The following is a 14,001-nucleotide window of genomic DNA, read 5'->3' on the forward strand; positions in this document are numbered from 1 at the left end:
ACAACGATTATGTTTTTAAAGGTATTTTGAAACTGTTCTTAAAAGTGCTATAGAAGTGAACTTTAACTGAATTGAAACAGTGAAAACCTAGGCAGATTTAGACTTCAAGTCTAAACCTATTTATTTTCCCAATACTCAATTATTAATTCATCAATACTAATTATTTAAAGATGTTTCATCTGAAGCAACTCTGTGCCAACGTTCATCGCTTTAAAAACTCAACAAAACAGTAACAAAAAAGCGGGAACGTACAATTAAAGCTTGTAATTAACTAAACAATATTCATTTCACGTTTTAAGATACAAGACGAAGCTGGTGATTTTTCTAAAAGTGTAAATATCGCCCCCATCAGGAACAAGAGAACAGCGCAAAAAGAATGTCTCTTGTCCTTCGTACTGGTAAAGAGATTAGCAAATAAAGAATGATTATTGCATTGTTGGGGTCATGGGTGAAAGGTCAAATTCCAGATAAATATCAAGCCCATGACAAGAATGGAGACAGAGAGGAAGAATCAATCAGATACCATAACCAACTTGAAAAGAATAATATTATTCCACAAATGAATCATGACAAGAGCCTCAAGGTTCATTAGTTTCACAGATTTTAATTATTATTATTATAAAAAAAACGATTCTCAGAAAAAGATGAGACATAAACACAATGATTCAATACTGAATACTCAAACAAGCTCATAATGCCCTTTCAGTCAAATACAAATAAACAGCTCATTCTGTCAAATCGAACAACAGTTTTAGGAGAATTCAGAAATATGCCACTTTCCAAATATCTTCAATATTTCACTGTTGCATCTCATTCTTTATTTTTCCCTCTTTTTCTCCATCACATACCACTAGCACCACAGTTTTAAGATGTTTAAAGGTAAAAACTAATTCTGCTGCATTCCGATGTCTTCATCAAAACCATCAGAACATAATACAAGAAAAACAATATGCACTACTATCATAAAATAAAACAAATATGTAAACATTAATCATTAATTAACATTATTAAAGTATTAAATGAATACCGCACAAACAGCTCTGATGACTAAAGCCACTTTAGAGTTTAGTTTTGAACTAATGCACTAGAATTAAACCTCACGCACGACAGTACACTCCAATATTTCTAAACCAGCATCCTTTTCCACTAGCGACTAAATACAGACACGCTACAAACACGATATCAAGGATTCACTTATAGAAAACTGAAATGAAAAACGACGACCTCATGTCCAGGAAGACAGATTGAACTACAGGATCGCTATAAGAGGTCGAGTTATCAGACTGCAGATGGTCCATTTCTTCAGGACAATGGAGTGTTTGTGTATGAATGCAAATGTGTGTTTGCGTGTGTATGGGAATGTGCATGCATGAGAGCATGAGTGAGTGTGTTTATATGAGTGGGTCATTTTCTGTTGGGGTTGTGTGTGTTGGTCAGGTTTTGTCCAGGGTTGTTGAAAGCGCCGCTGTGTGTTACTCGTCAGGTTTTCTCTTGGGTTTTTTAGGGTTGCGTGAGCGGCTTTTGGCTTTGCAGAGAGGACAGATCGGTGCATTCCGGTGGATTTGTTGGTGGCAGGAAAGGCAAGCCTGAAAAAAGATATTCATTCAAATTCATTCAATATTATGCAGAACTTTATAGTGTTACACAAGATTTTTATTTTAAAGAAATACTTTGGAATGTTGAATTAATTAAAGATTTCTGAACCCCAAAATATCTCAATGTCAAGGGGATTTTCAAAAATAATAAAAATGTGTCACTAAAGACTGAAGTGATAACTGAGCCCACACGGAATCTGCGTGCAGAGATTTTTAGCCCATCATTCAGTCTATGTACTTCAGGAAATGTGTGTACATTTATATTTTGTGTGTACAGGGTATATGCAGGAATCCTAAAAGTAATTTCAATACCGTCTCAAGACTTTTTAAAGACCTTCTCAGAATATTTTTAGACCTCATCACCACTTCAACTTCTAATCAGTATCAAACTTTTAACTTAATAAACAGTTGTAGTTAAATAAATCAATGGAGCACAACCATGCAGCAGAACTCAGATAAGGTCAGAAGAAACAAAGCTTGAAAGAATAAATTATGCAATTGTTTTCAGTGACAGGCTTTAGCCACTGTTTAAACTCGTCTTTCTCCAACCAGAGGTACATAAACTTACAAACTTCCTGCGTTTGTCGCAAATTATGTGACATCACCCTGACAGAGGAGCATGCCTGGACGTGCCCCGGCCCGAACCAATCATGTGAATTGAGCAAACCGTTGTTAATATTAGGAGTACAATAAATATATTTATGAGTTTTTTGGAGTCAAACACTTTGGACAACACTTGAACAGAATTTAAGACCTTGTAAAAATGTGATTAAGACTTTTTAACACCTTTTAAGGGCCTTAATTTTCTCATATTTGATTTAGCAACTTTTAATACTTTTTAAGACCCCGCGGACACCCTAATGTAGATTTATATCAGTTTTTAAATTAATTTCACTAATATTATTGCGATTTAATAATAATGATATGAAAATGTTCATATGATTTATTTACAATATAGTTTGTAAAGTAATATGTTCTGTCTTTTAGTAGATATCATATGAGAGACTTGCTTTGTTTACCAAATAAGTGGATCTAATTGGATTTGCATTGTAAATGTTAAATAAAAGTATGAATGTATTATTTTTATTTCATATATTAAGTTTTTAGTTATGACACTCTTCAAATCATTCCGACTATAGTGTAATATGTAATATAAAATACAAAACCCAAAAAATAAAATAGCTCTTAAATAAATAGTATTGAAGGTTACAATAATTTTTGTAAAGCTGTATTCAAACTGTTCTGAAAAGCGCTATAGAAGTAAACTTTAATTGAATAGAAACAGTGAAAACCGGAAAAGTTATATACAAAGTCTAAATCTATTTATTTCCCCAATACAATATTATTTAAAGATTTTAATCTGTAACAACTCTGCGTCAATGTTGTTTTAAAACAGAACAGTTACAAGTAACTGGTAATTAAAGCTGGTAACTAACTAAACAATAATCATCTTATTTAGTTTGTAAATATAATATAAAATAAATATAATATAACATATAAAAGTAATTTTATTTTAGTAAATTAATATATTTAGTACTGTGTAAAGTAATATTTTTGTCTTTTAGTATATACAAGGACTTGCTTTGTTGATTAAATAAGTGGATCTAACTAGATTTGCATTGTAAACATTACATAAAAGTTAAAAATGAATTCTTTTTTATTTCATATATTAAGTTTTTAGTTATGCTACTCCTAAAATCACTCCACAAAAATCTGCAGATTGTTTACAAAATTCTCCGCAGAAATAGCAAAAAATGGCAGCAGATTTTGTCTGGCCCTAGTAATAAGTCAGAATCAATGACATTTTTAAATGTGACCGTGGACTATTGGTCTTAAGTTGCAGAAGTATCTTTTTGGTAACAGCCTGAAATGCATTGTATTGGTCAAAGTTATTGATTTTCTTTGATTAAATTATTACAATATCATGTGACGATCATGTTTCATGAAATTTTTTTTAATACATTTTCTACTTTAAATATATAAATTTTCTATTTTCAAGATTTAAGATAAGACTTTTGTATCTCCAGAAAGTTTCAGCTCAAAACCACCATCAGATTATTTATTATACCTTTCAGAATATTGGAATTTCTGCTCAACACATTGTAGCCATTTTTGTTGCCTGTGCCTTTAATGCTAGTTCTCCCTGCCCACCGTTCCCTTGTGCCCAATCTCCGCCTCTGCTGCATTAGAAAAACAGCATAGTGACAGATATGAAGGATTATAACGTTTGTGAGAAATACTACAGTAAAAACTTTCCCAATGACTATTTGATGTATTTGTTGTGGAGTTAATTCAAGCCTTTCTGCAACGAGGAGTCACACACAATGTCGTTACAAAGTTTATGCACAGACACACTGCGGACACGGACACACACTTTGCACTGTTTTTGCACAGAAATGTGACAGGATACATGTTAATATCCACTGCTGTATGGATATCCCTTATGCTAACGTACAAGATAAACCTGATGTAACGTCCACAAACCGGGATTGAAGCGTCTTCTTTTATAATTAAACTGACATGCGGCTGTGGTGATGAATTACATCAATTTAACAATCTTCAACTTACTTTAATACAAACATGCACCGTTTTGAAAATGTCTTAAACTTATTCTTGATCACATTTGAAGATGATTGATGATCACAGAGAACTGAACAGATCTTTTAATCCCAGTTGCTTTGTGCACGTCCTGTCTTGTTGATATGATTATACATGTTACTACAGAGACATGTTAATACGCGGCTGTCAATCAATTCGGTGGGCGGGGAAACAGCACTCCTACATCACGTTGTGGTGGGCCTCAAAATCAGAGGGATTTGAATCCTATTTTTAACGTCAGGAAATTTAAAAAAGGAGACTTATTTTCTTTTACATCACCCCGATATGACTGTGCACACACTTTACCTACACAGTTCTGTCCAAACAGCTAACAAAAGATGATTTTTTTTATCATAGGTGCCGTTTAAATGTGATTTTATCAGTGTTTTGATTTTCTGTAACCCTCAGAACACATACTGTCCAATCCATAAACCATTCATCAATAAAAACAAATTCAGCTTTTATCAGGGTTGTAGGTGTGTGCGCTCTTTCTGTGGTTGTCTGTGTTGTTGTCACATGGTTATGTTTTGCTTTCCGCCACGTTCAGTTGTTGTTGCGTGTCTGTGTTGTGGCCACGTGTTTCATTGCATAATGCCGATAAGCTGTTCTGATCAGTCGCTTTAGCTGTGGTTACTTTCTGCACCTATATTCTAACTCTTTGCTTTGTTGTCAGTTCGTTATTGTTTGTTCATGGTGTCTCATCAGTACTCTCGTTTGGCGTTTCGCTGGATTTTCCTGAGCCATTCTGCTGTTTTTGGGACTTATTTTTGCTCGCGTTCAACTATGGCGTTTGGGTCATTTGTTTTCCTGTTTGGACTGTTTTTTTTTGCACCTTTTGATCTATGACCTTTGGTCCTAACAAATACACTTGCACCTAGATTAATCTTTATTTGTTTTTGCTTAATTTTAGTGTGACAGCTCTCAGATGATGTATAAATTTACACATATGACTTGTTTTGTGTTCCAGGGTCACATTTATTAAAACAGAAAATTCCAACATTTAAATATCTAACAATATTTCTAAATATTACTGTTTTTACTCTATTTTAATCTAATAAATGTGTAAAAAAACTAAGATAAAAATAACACCAAGCCTTGAGTGTGCATCGAAACCAAACTTAAATGATGAGTGTATAAAAGATAGTGTAGCATTGTAAAGGTTTACTGTAGTTTGATATGGGAAGCTTAGTTAATTAAAAATGTTAATGAAGTTCTTAAATTGAAGTCAGACTGCAGTATTACAATAAAGCCAATGTCATAAATAATTTCATTGAACCGTTTACCATACGACTAAAGCAGGGGTGCCCAAACTTTTTATTATGAAGGGCCAAAACCAAACTTGATTGAGGCTAGTGTGTCGAAGGTAAATATAGTTTCTATGGGATATTTCCTAGTTTATTTAAAAATGGTTAAAAATGACCAGAAAACACTGCTTTGTATTAACTAATACAGTAATTTATACATTTTATAATAAACTTATTGTAGTAAAAACAAAACTTTCTCAAAATCAAAATCTCATTTATAACAGAATAAGAACTAGTGATTGCCTTGTTTTGCTCGCCGATGTTTTCTGCATAGTCCTCTATCTGTCAAGTGACAGTATTTACATTTTTAAAAATCTGATTCATTTACAACATTTAATTGAAACATTTATTTTCAGTTTGTTTGTTTTTGTAGCTCAGAAATAAAATAAAAAGCTACATCAAATTAGAAATGACGATCTCTGTGTTAAAGGCATTCAACCCAACCCTCTTCATCATTCTCACTTTCCTCTCAGATGGGATGGTGGGCCAAATCAAAGGTTACAATAGGCCAACTTTGGTTCATGGGCTCTACTTTGGCCATCTCTGGACTAAAGCAACACATTATTTGTTTTACCAGCAAAGTGTAAATATAAGCTATTATATATTATTTCACACATGACGGCTAATGTATGAGCATTTGCACACCTACTGTCATTTTTTGCTGCCTTAAATTCAGTAAATTATTCAAACGTACTAACTTTTCTAGTCATCTCACCTTTCATCAATTAAACAGACTAAAAATAAAAGGTTTAAGTTTATCGATATTTCCCAGTGATGGTTTGCGCCTGGAAGGGCATCCGCTGCGTAAAACATGTGCTGGAAAAGTTGGCGGTTCATTCCGCTGTGGCACCCCCGAATTAATAAAGGGACTAAGCCGAAAAGAAAATGAATGAATCAATGAAAGTTTATTGATTAAGTTAACGTTAGTTATTGATTGTGTATTAAGCATAAAACAATTAAGTTGTCCCAAAAAACCTTAAGAATTGTGTTACCTCAACTCATTTTTAATAAACAGTTTAAACAAGCAGCAAAAGTCATTTTTAAGTGTAGTAGTCAACATTTAAAGTGGATCAAAACCTTTCTTCAACACCCATTCTTGTATTAAGTGAATCCACTCAAATGGTTGACTACTGTAGACATGCAGGCAATGTAAAAGACTGCGCACCTTCATCGGTGGTGGCTGCTGCCGGAACGTTGCTGTCTGCCTGGCATCCTGTTTCCGAGCGGCCTGAAGCTGCTGGGCTGCAGCCGCTGCCGCCGCCAGGGATTCTGGAATAGGAGGCTCTTGGGGTTCTGTTTGCCACTCAGCCTTCTGCTTTTCAAAGTAGCTGCAACACGAGGAAGAGCACACAAACAAACAGTGAGCAGTTTAGCCTTCCTATACACACACACAGTACACAATTACACACTCTCCATCTCGCAATTTCTCTGACTCAGCTTTAAGAATTACTCTGTTGCAAACACACACACTCCCACACGCCGGTGACTCATTTTGAGGAGTTTCCCCAGTCACACACACACGAACACACACACAGGAACAGTGTTACTGACTCCAGTGAGAGTTTCTCCTCTTCCTGGCTGAGGTCTGGCAGTCTCTGTAAGCCGAGGGTCATCCTCAGGGCGTCCACATGCTCTTTCAGGGGCTTGTATTCATCGTGGAGACGTCTGGTGGACTCCAGCAGTTTGTTCAAGTCACTCTCTGACTGTTTGATAGTGTTTTCCATCTGGGAGAAGAAATACAGCCAGTCTATAAATCACAATGTTGTTAACCTAATGGTTAGGCGTCCAACCCGGTAACACTAGGTCAGATCATAGACACCCATATGAAAAAAAAAAAACTATAGTCATCATAGTAAATACTGCAGATTTTTTTAACCATACTATAATAAAGTACACTGTAAAAAATGCTGGGTTTTACACAATTCCTTCATGTCGACCCAACACAAACCAATTGAGTTGACTTCATTGATTTTACAAATTTATGTGGATAGAACTAGGGTGACACGGTGATTAGCACTGTCGCATCACACCAAGAAGGTCGCTGATTCAAGTCCTTGCTGGGTTAGTAGGCATTTCTGTGTGGAGTTGGCATGTTCTCTTTATGTTGTTGTGGGTTTCTTCCGGGTGCTCCGGTTTCCCCCACAAGTCCAAAGACATGCACTACAGGTGAATTAAATAAAGTGTATGTTTGTGCATGTAAGAGTGTATGGAAGGGCATCCACTCCATAAAACATATGCTGGATAAGTTGGCAGTTCAACCCCTGAAAATTAAAGGGACTAAGCCAAAGGAAAATGAATGAATGAATGTGGATTGAACATAAAACAATTGTCCCCCCTCAAAAATCTCATGAATTGTGATGTTTCAGCACGTTTTAAATAAGCAGCAAAAATTCTTTTTTGAGTGCACTTGAATTAATTTGGGTGATTCTGCAGTTGCTATGGTAACGCAACAACTAGAGTAATATAAGCAAATTACCTAATAGTATAGTTTTCTAAAAACTACAGGGTATATTATACTACAATACACCACAGCTTACTGTACTAAAAACTAAAGTTTACTACAGTATATTTCACAATTTATCAGCTTGTTAGATAATACTAGTAGCATTCAATAGCAAAGAGTTTTAAATACTACAATATACAGGTGAAGTCAGAATTATTAGCCCCCCCCTGAATTATTAGCCCGTTTATTTTTTTTCCCTCAATTTCTGTTAAACGGAGAGATTTCCAACACATTTGAAAACATAATAGTTTTATTAACTCATTTCAAATAACTGATTTATTTTATCTTTGCCATGATGACAGTAAATAATATTTTACCAGATATTTTTCAAGACACTTCTATACAGCTTAAAGTGACATTTAAAGGCTTAACTAGGTTAATTAGGTTAACTAGGCAGGTTAGGGTAATTAGGTAGGTTATTGTATAATGATGGTTTGTTCTGTAGACTATCGAAAATAAAATATAGCTTAAAGAGGCTTATAATTTTGACCTTAAAATGGTTAATTTTAAAAATTAAAAACTGCTTTTATTCTAGCCGAAATAAAACAAATAAGACAAATAAGAAAAATATTATCAGGCATACTGTGAAAATGTCCTTGCTCTGTTAAACGTCATCTGAGAAATATTTAAAAAAGAAAAAAAATATGCTAATAATTCTGACTTCAACTGTAGATAGTATAATACATTTTACTATGGTGTGCTTCAAAACACTACAGTTATTGCTGTAGTATTTTTCAGATGAGTGTAGTGAGGTGCTAGAGTAAAATATAATGCAATACTGTTCAATTTTGTTTTTTTCTGAAATAAGTTTTGGTTACACTTTGATTTATGGCATGCTTGTTACCATTTAATTAAACATTTAGATACTGAGTATTATTAATTAACTCGTACTTACTATAGAGTTGGTGTTAGAAATTAATTTGCTTCAGGGTTGGTTAAATGTTTTATTTATTCACCCAAAACTAAACATTCTATCATCATTTAATCATCCTTCACTTGTTTAGAACCTATTTGAGTTTCATTTTTCTGTTGAACACAGAAGAAGATATTTTGATGAATGTTGCTAGCTGGCACACATTGACTTTCATAGTAATTTCTTTTCCTACTACAGAACCTGATGGGTGCCAGCAACAATTACTCTTCAAAATACCTTTTTTTGTGTTTAACAGAATAAAAAAAATGGTTTCACTTTATATTAAGTGGCCTTAACTACTATGTGCTTACAAAAAATATAAACTCAATATACTTAATATGTTAATAATGTATTGTAGAACAGTAGGATTTGGGACAGGTTTGGTGGTATGTGCAGGTTTAAGGTTGGGTTAAAGTGTAAGAGATGGTCAACAGTGTACTTATAAATGTAATCACAGAAATTAATTACAGATGTAATTACAAGCAGGTGTTTAATTAAGCATAATTACAATGTAAATACACTTATTTACACAATAATTACAACAAATGTTTAATGGGTCACACTTTATTTTGATGGTGCGTTTGTTGAATTTAAGTTACATTGCATCTGTATACCAACTAATCCTCATTAGATTATAAGCAGACTGTGAGGTTGGGGTTAGGGTTAGTTGATGTACTTGCAAAATTTCTTATAGTCAGTTAAATGTCTGTTGAAGACATATATTAAGCAGACAGTCTACTAATACTCTAAATGGACCACCAAAATAACGTGTTACCTATTTATGTCAGTTAATTTCATTATTGGGTAAACTATACCTTTAAGTGTAATTATGCATAATTTACTGTTACTATTACAGTACACATGTGGAACAAGAACACATGTTAAAGTGTTACCAAAGTTTTAAGTTCAATAAGGTTAAATGTATGCTTTAAAAAAGCATACATTTTGTATTTTAAAACGTGATTTATTCCTACGTCAACGCTGAATTTTTAGCATCATTATTCAAGTCTTCTCATTCCGAAATCATAATATGCTGATCTGGTGCTTAAGAATCATTTTAGTTCAGGATTCTTTAGTCTTCAAACATACTGCAGTAATTTTATGCATGATTTACTCTCACTTTTGATCAATTTAATGCACCCTTTCTGAATAAAAATGTCAGTCTCTTTTAAACCTCAAAAATCTTGTCTTTTGCTTTTGTACAGTTGGATTAATTGCCAAAAGTGAAAATGTGATGGATAGCTGATAAATATGAATAATACAATTTAAATAAATGAATCTATCAAATAAATGAACTAATGTCTGATACAGTTCTCAGCATATATGAGTACACCCACCACACATCTCTCATTTAAATTCATATTTTCTACAGGATGCTTTACAATATTTTTTTGTGCATATACATTAGTTTAGACAGTACTGAAGCCAAATCTGGAGCTTATCTAACAAAATAACTTACAATACTGGTCCTAAATTTATGTTATAGAAGAATATTATTATCAAATATAGCAAAAATCAAGAGAAACAAAATAATAGATACACTTTTGTTGAAATGTTGTAGTTTGTAAATTTTGTTTGCAATATTTTGCATGAATTTAAACGTATTATCTTACCATTTCTAAAGATGTTCTGTGACTAAAATATTATTTTAATAAATATATGTTTAATAAATCTGTTTTGTTTAAATGCACCGATATATATTACCCATATTCACTGAGAAATGGATAAAAATATTAATTTTCAAAATGGGGTGTACTCAATTATGCTGAGCACTGTATGTGATGTTTTGTTTTTTTTATTATAAACATTGCATGCATTAAATCATAGTAAGTTGACTTTCTGCACATTATGTGTGATAGAATAGTGAAAAAATAAGTTATTACAAATAAAGCAACTAAGAAGAACAGATTCATCAATGGCTACCAAGTGATTATCTTATTTATAATATACATTGCACGCATCTTGTATGACACATGATCTGTTTACCACATTAATGTCGGCATGAATGAGCCGCAGCTCCTCTACGTGAGCCATTTTCTCTTGCAGCAGAAGATCCATTTCCTGTTTGTACTCTCTCAGGTGCTTTTCTTCTGACTCCAGAGCTTCAAACTCAGTCCTCAGTCGAGATTTGATCTTCTCCATCTGAATTGTCTTATTCCTGTAAACCCACACATATTAAACTGAGCATCCAGCCACTGCATGGCAATGCTATAACAATGAGGACTGATCGGATCTGGTGCATGTGGTTTTAAATGAATAAGACATCTGTAATGTGGTTTCAGTGATGCCATCCCAAAATGTTTTAGGCCTATTTTGTGCACATCAATACTTCACCAGACGATCATTAAAGGCTTTAAAAATGATTAAGCTTCGTTCCGCAGGAAATGAACCGTTTGTTCTGCAGTTTCGTTTCTAACCACAACAGGATGCTTTCAGACGCTAAAATAACGGTGTGATCAGAGACTTTGCAGAATTAGAGCGAGATGTTTTCAGATTTAGAGCAAAGCTACGTGTTTTTATGTTGTAAGCTATTTACTTTAGCATCACGACCGACACAAAGAGCCTTGTAATGAAGGAATATCTCAAATTGTTTTAATGGTAGAGAATTCACGCAAATCAATCACTGTTTCAATGAATTTAAACGTTCTTTATGCGTTTTTTAAACAGCGATCCAGGCGAATTGGCCAGATGTTGGACACAGTGCTAGCGTGTCTGCTTTAGGAGCAATCTCGGCTTTTCTTACCTTATTTCTTTGATGTTTTCTAGCTTGCACATTATCTCTTGCTCGTCCGCCATGGTGGACTAAGAAACTGTAAGACCTGTGTTGGAATAAAAAAAAGAAGAGACGATTGTAGCGGATATCCCTCTCATAAGAAAGACAATAGAAATGCTAACCAGCTGTGGACAACAGCAACACCCGCTGACTACATTTCCCACAATGCTCGGCGAGGTTTAAAGGGAGCGCGCGCTAAATAAAACCACTCAAGTGTTTGTCAGACGTCCGTGATATTCAGATTATATGGAATTAAAGAATATTTGGAGTAAACTATTCGAAATATTAGGCAGTTGATTTATATGATATGCTTATCAGAAAACAAACAAAAACATATCTAGAAAAACAAAAACATCTATTTATTGTGTATATAGAGCAGTTATAGGCTACTTTTTCACGACACCACACTAGATTCAGTTATAATTATGGGTAATTTTGAGAGATGTAAACAAAAACAATTGTCCCAACGTATATCATGTTTTACATTTTTAATTTCTATAACTTCCGAGTATCCATAATGATCTACATATTGATAAAAAAATTTATGATAGCTGTTTAAACATGAAGTTATGATCGAATTGCCTCTGGTTACAGTTATGAAATAGTTTGATAACAAGCAGGAAATGTTCATGACCACATTGAAATGGTCAATACACTTGACTAAAATATGTGAGCACTATGCTATTTGTATTAACATGCTATTCCACTTTACCCAAATATAGATGTTCCAGAATATCGTGGTACATTAGCAAAATAATGTGTTAATGCAGGGGTGTAGATACCAAAAAAAAACAACAAAAAAATAAAAAGTACCAAAATAAATGTAATTTTGCTCTTCATTTGCTCACTCTCAGGCCATTCAAAATGTTATAGTGACTTTATCATCAGTCAGACATTAAAGCAAACTTTTATCTTATGTTGTGGTCCTTGGTGATTCATAAAGTCCTAGTCAATGTCCATTGGCACTTTAAAAGTCAAAGAGCCTACAGACAAAACAAAAATCAGTATGTGTCTCCTAAGGATATACTGAGGTATTACCAATAGAAACAATCAGTTTGTGCAAAAAAAAAGAAGATTAATTACATCATTATAACATATAATACAAGCCCGTAGCCACACTATTGAAAGGGGTGGTTCTTTTTTCTGAAAATATGGCCTTTTTTTGCAGTTATTTACCTCATGTGAGGTTTAAATACTGCATTTTAGTGGCATTATAAGCACTAAACTTTGCTAGATCAGAGTGTCAGATGGTAATCATAACCACACTTTTTGATGTACTGAAAATATGTGCTTACCATACTATTTTATTACAAAGTATTCATTCATTCATTACTTACAGATTAGTCCCTTAATTAATTTGGGGTCGCCACAAAGGAATGAACTGCCAACTTATCCAGCATTTACTTTATGTAGTGGATGCCCTTCCAACTGCAACCCATCACTGGAAAACCCCCTTACACTCTCATTCACACTCATACACTACAGACAATTTAGCTTACCCAATTCACCTGAAGCGCATGTCTGTGGGGAAAACTGGTTAATTTAAAAAAGAAATTATTTGAACCCCCTACGGCCTGTATTACACAGCCTCAGCAAATTATGAGTGTTTGTTTCTTTTTTAAAATAAAGACTGCAGCATCCATGATGAACACACCGTTGTAAACAAACATGGTCATTTCAAATTTAAGTTTGCACACCATACATGAATTTAAAAAACTGTTTATTGAGACTCTGGATTAAAGTTAATAATGTAACTCACAGCTAATTAATAGGCACACACTTTATAAGACATCAATGTAGCCTACTGGTTGCAACTGACTCAGTTGGAGTGAAGTCTTCTCTAACGTTCTGCTGAAGAAGTCACCTGAATGAGTTGAGGGTGAATACGCTGACAAAAATTAAAAAAATAAAAATAATAATAAAAATAATAATAATAATAAATAAACATATATATATATATATATATATATATATATATATATATATATATATATATATACACATATACATATACATATACATATATATATATATATATATATATATATATATATATATATATATAGAGGGGTGAAATATCTGTGGTAGTTTATTCCGCGGTGGCGACCCCTGACTGGAGTCGAGAAGAAAAGGAATAAATGAATGATTTGTAACCGCTTGATGTTACTGTGTAGTTTATAAATGTCAACACAGGCTGCTTTTCAACACCTTAAGAACCTGTTTGAGCCTTTTCGAGAAATCAAATGATTCAGGTCGCCACTGAACAGTCAGAAAGATTCACACTGAATCGTGAAGTCGTTTGAGCAATATGTTGA

General features: G+C 33.6%; 1 protein-coding gene across 1 annotated transcript; it reads right to left on the minus strand.

Moving 5' to 3' along the window:
* Window positions 1–584: 584 nt before the first annotated feature.
* Window positions 585–11,843, minus strand: zc4h2 (zinc finger, C4H2 domain containing). Its single transcript, XM_056457608.1, has 5 exons — window positions 11,657–11,843; window positions 10,900–11,071; window positions 7,049–7,221; window positions 6,663–6,825; window positions 585–1,586 (listed from the first exon to the last, which is right to left on the minus strand). The coding sequence occupies exons 1-5, from the start codon at window positions 11,707–11,709 to the stop codon at window positions 1,473–1,475; spliced, it is 675 nt and encodes a 224-aa protein (XP_056313583.1). The 5' UTR covers window positions 11,710–11,843; the 3' UTR covers window positions 585–1,472.
* Between the last annotated feature and the right edge of the window lie 2,158 nt (window positions 11,844–14,001).

Source organism: Danio aesculapii, chromosome 5 (genome assembly GCF_903798145.1).
Source record: "Danio aesculapii chromosome 5, fDanAes4.1, whole genome shotgun sequence".
Lineage (NCBI taxonomy): Eukaryota > Metazoa > Chordata > Actinopteri > Cypriniformes > Danionidae > Danio > Danio aesculapii.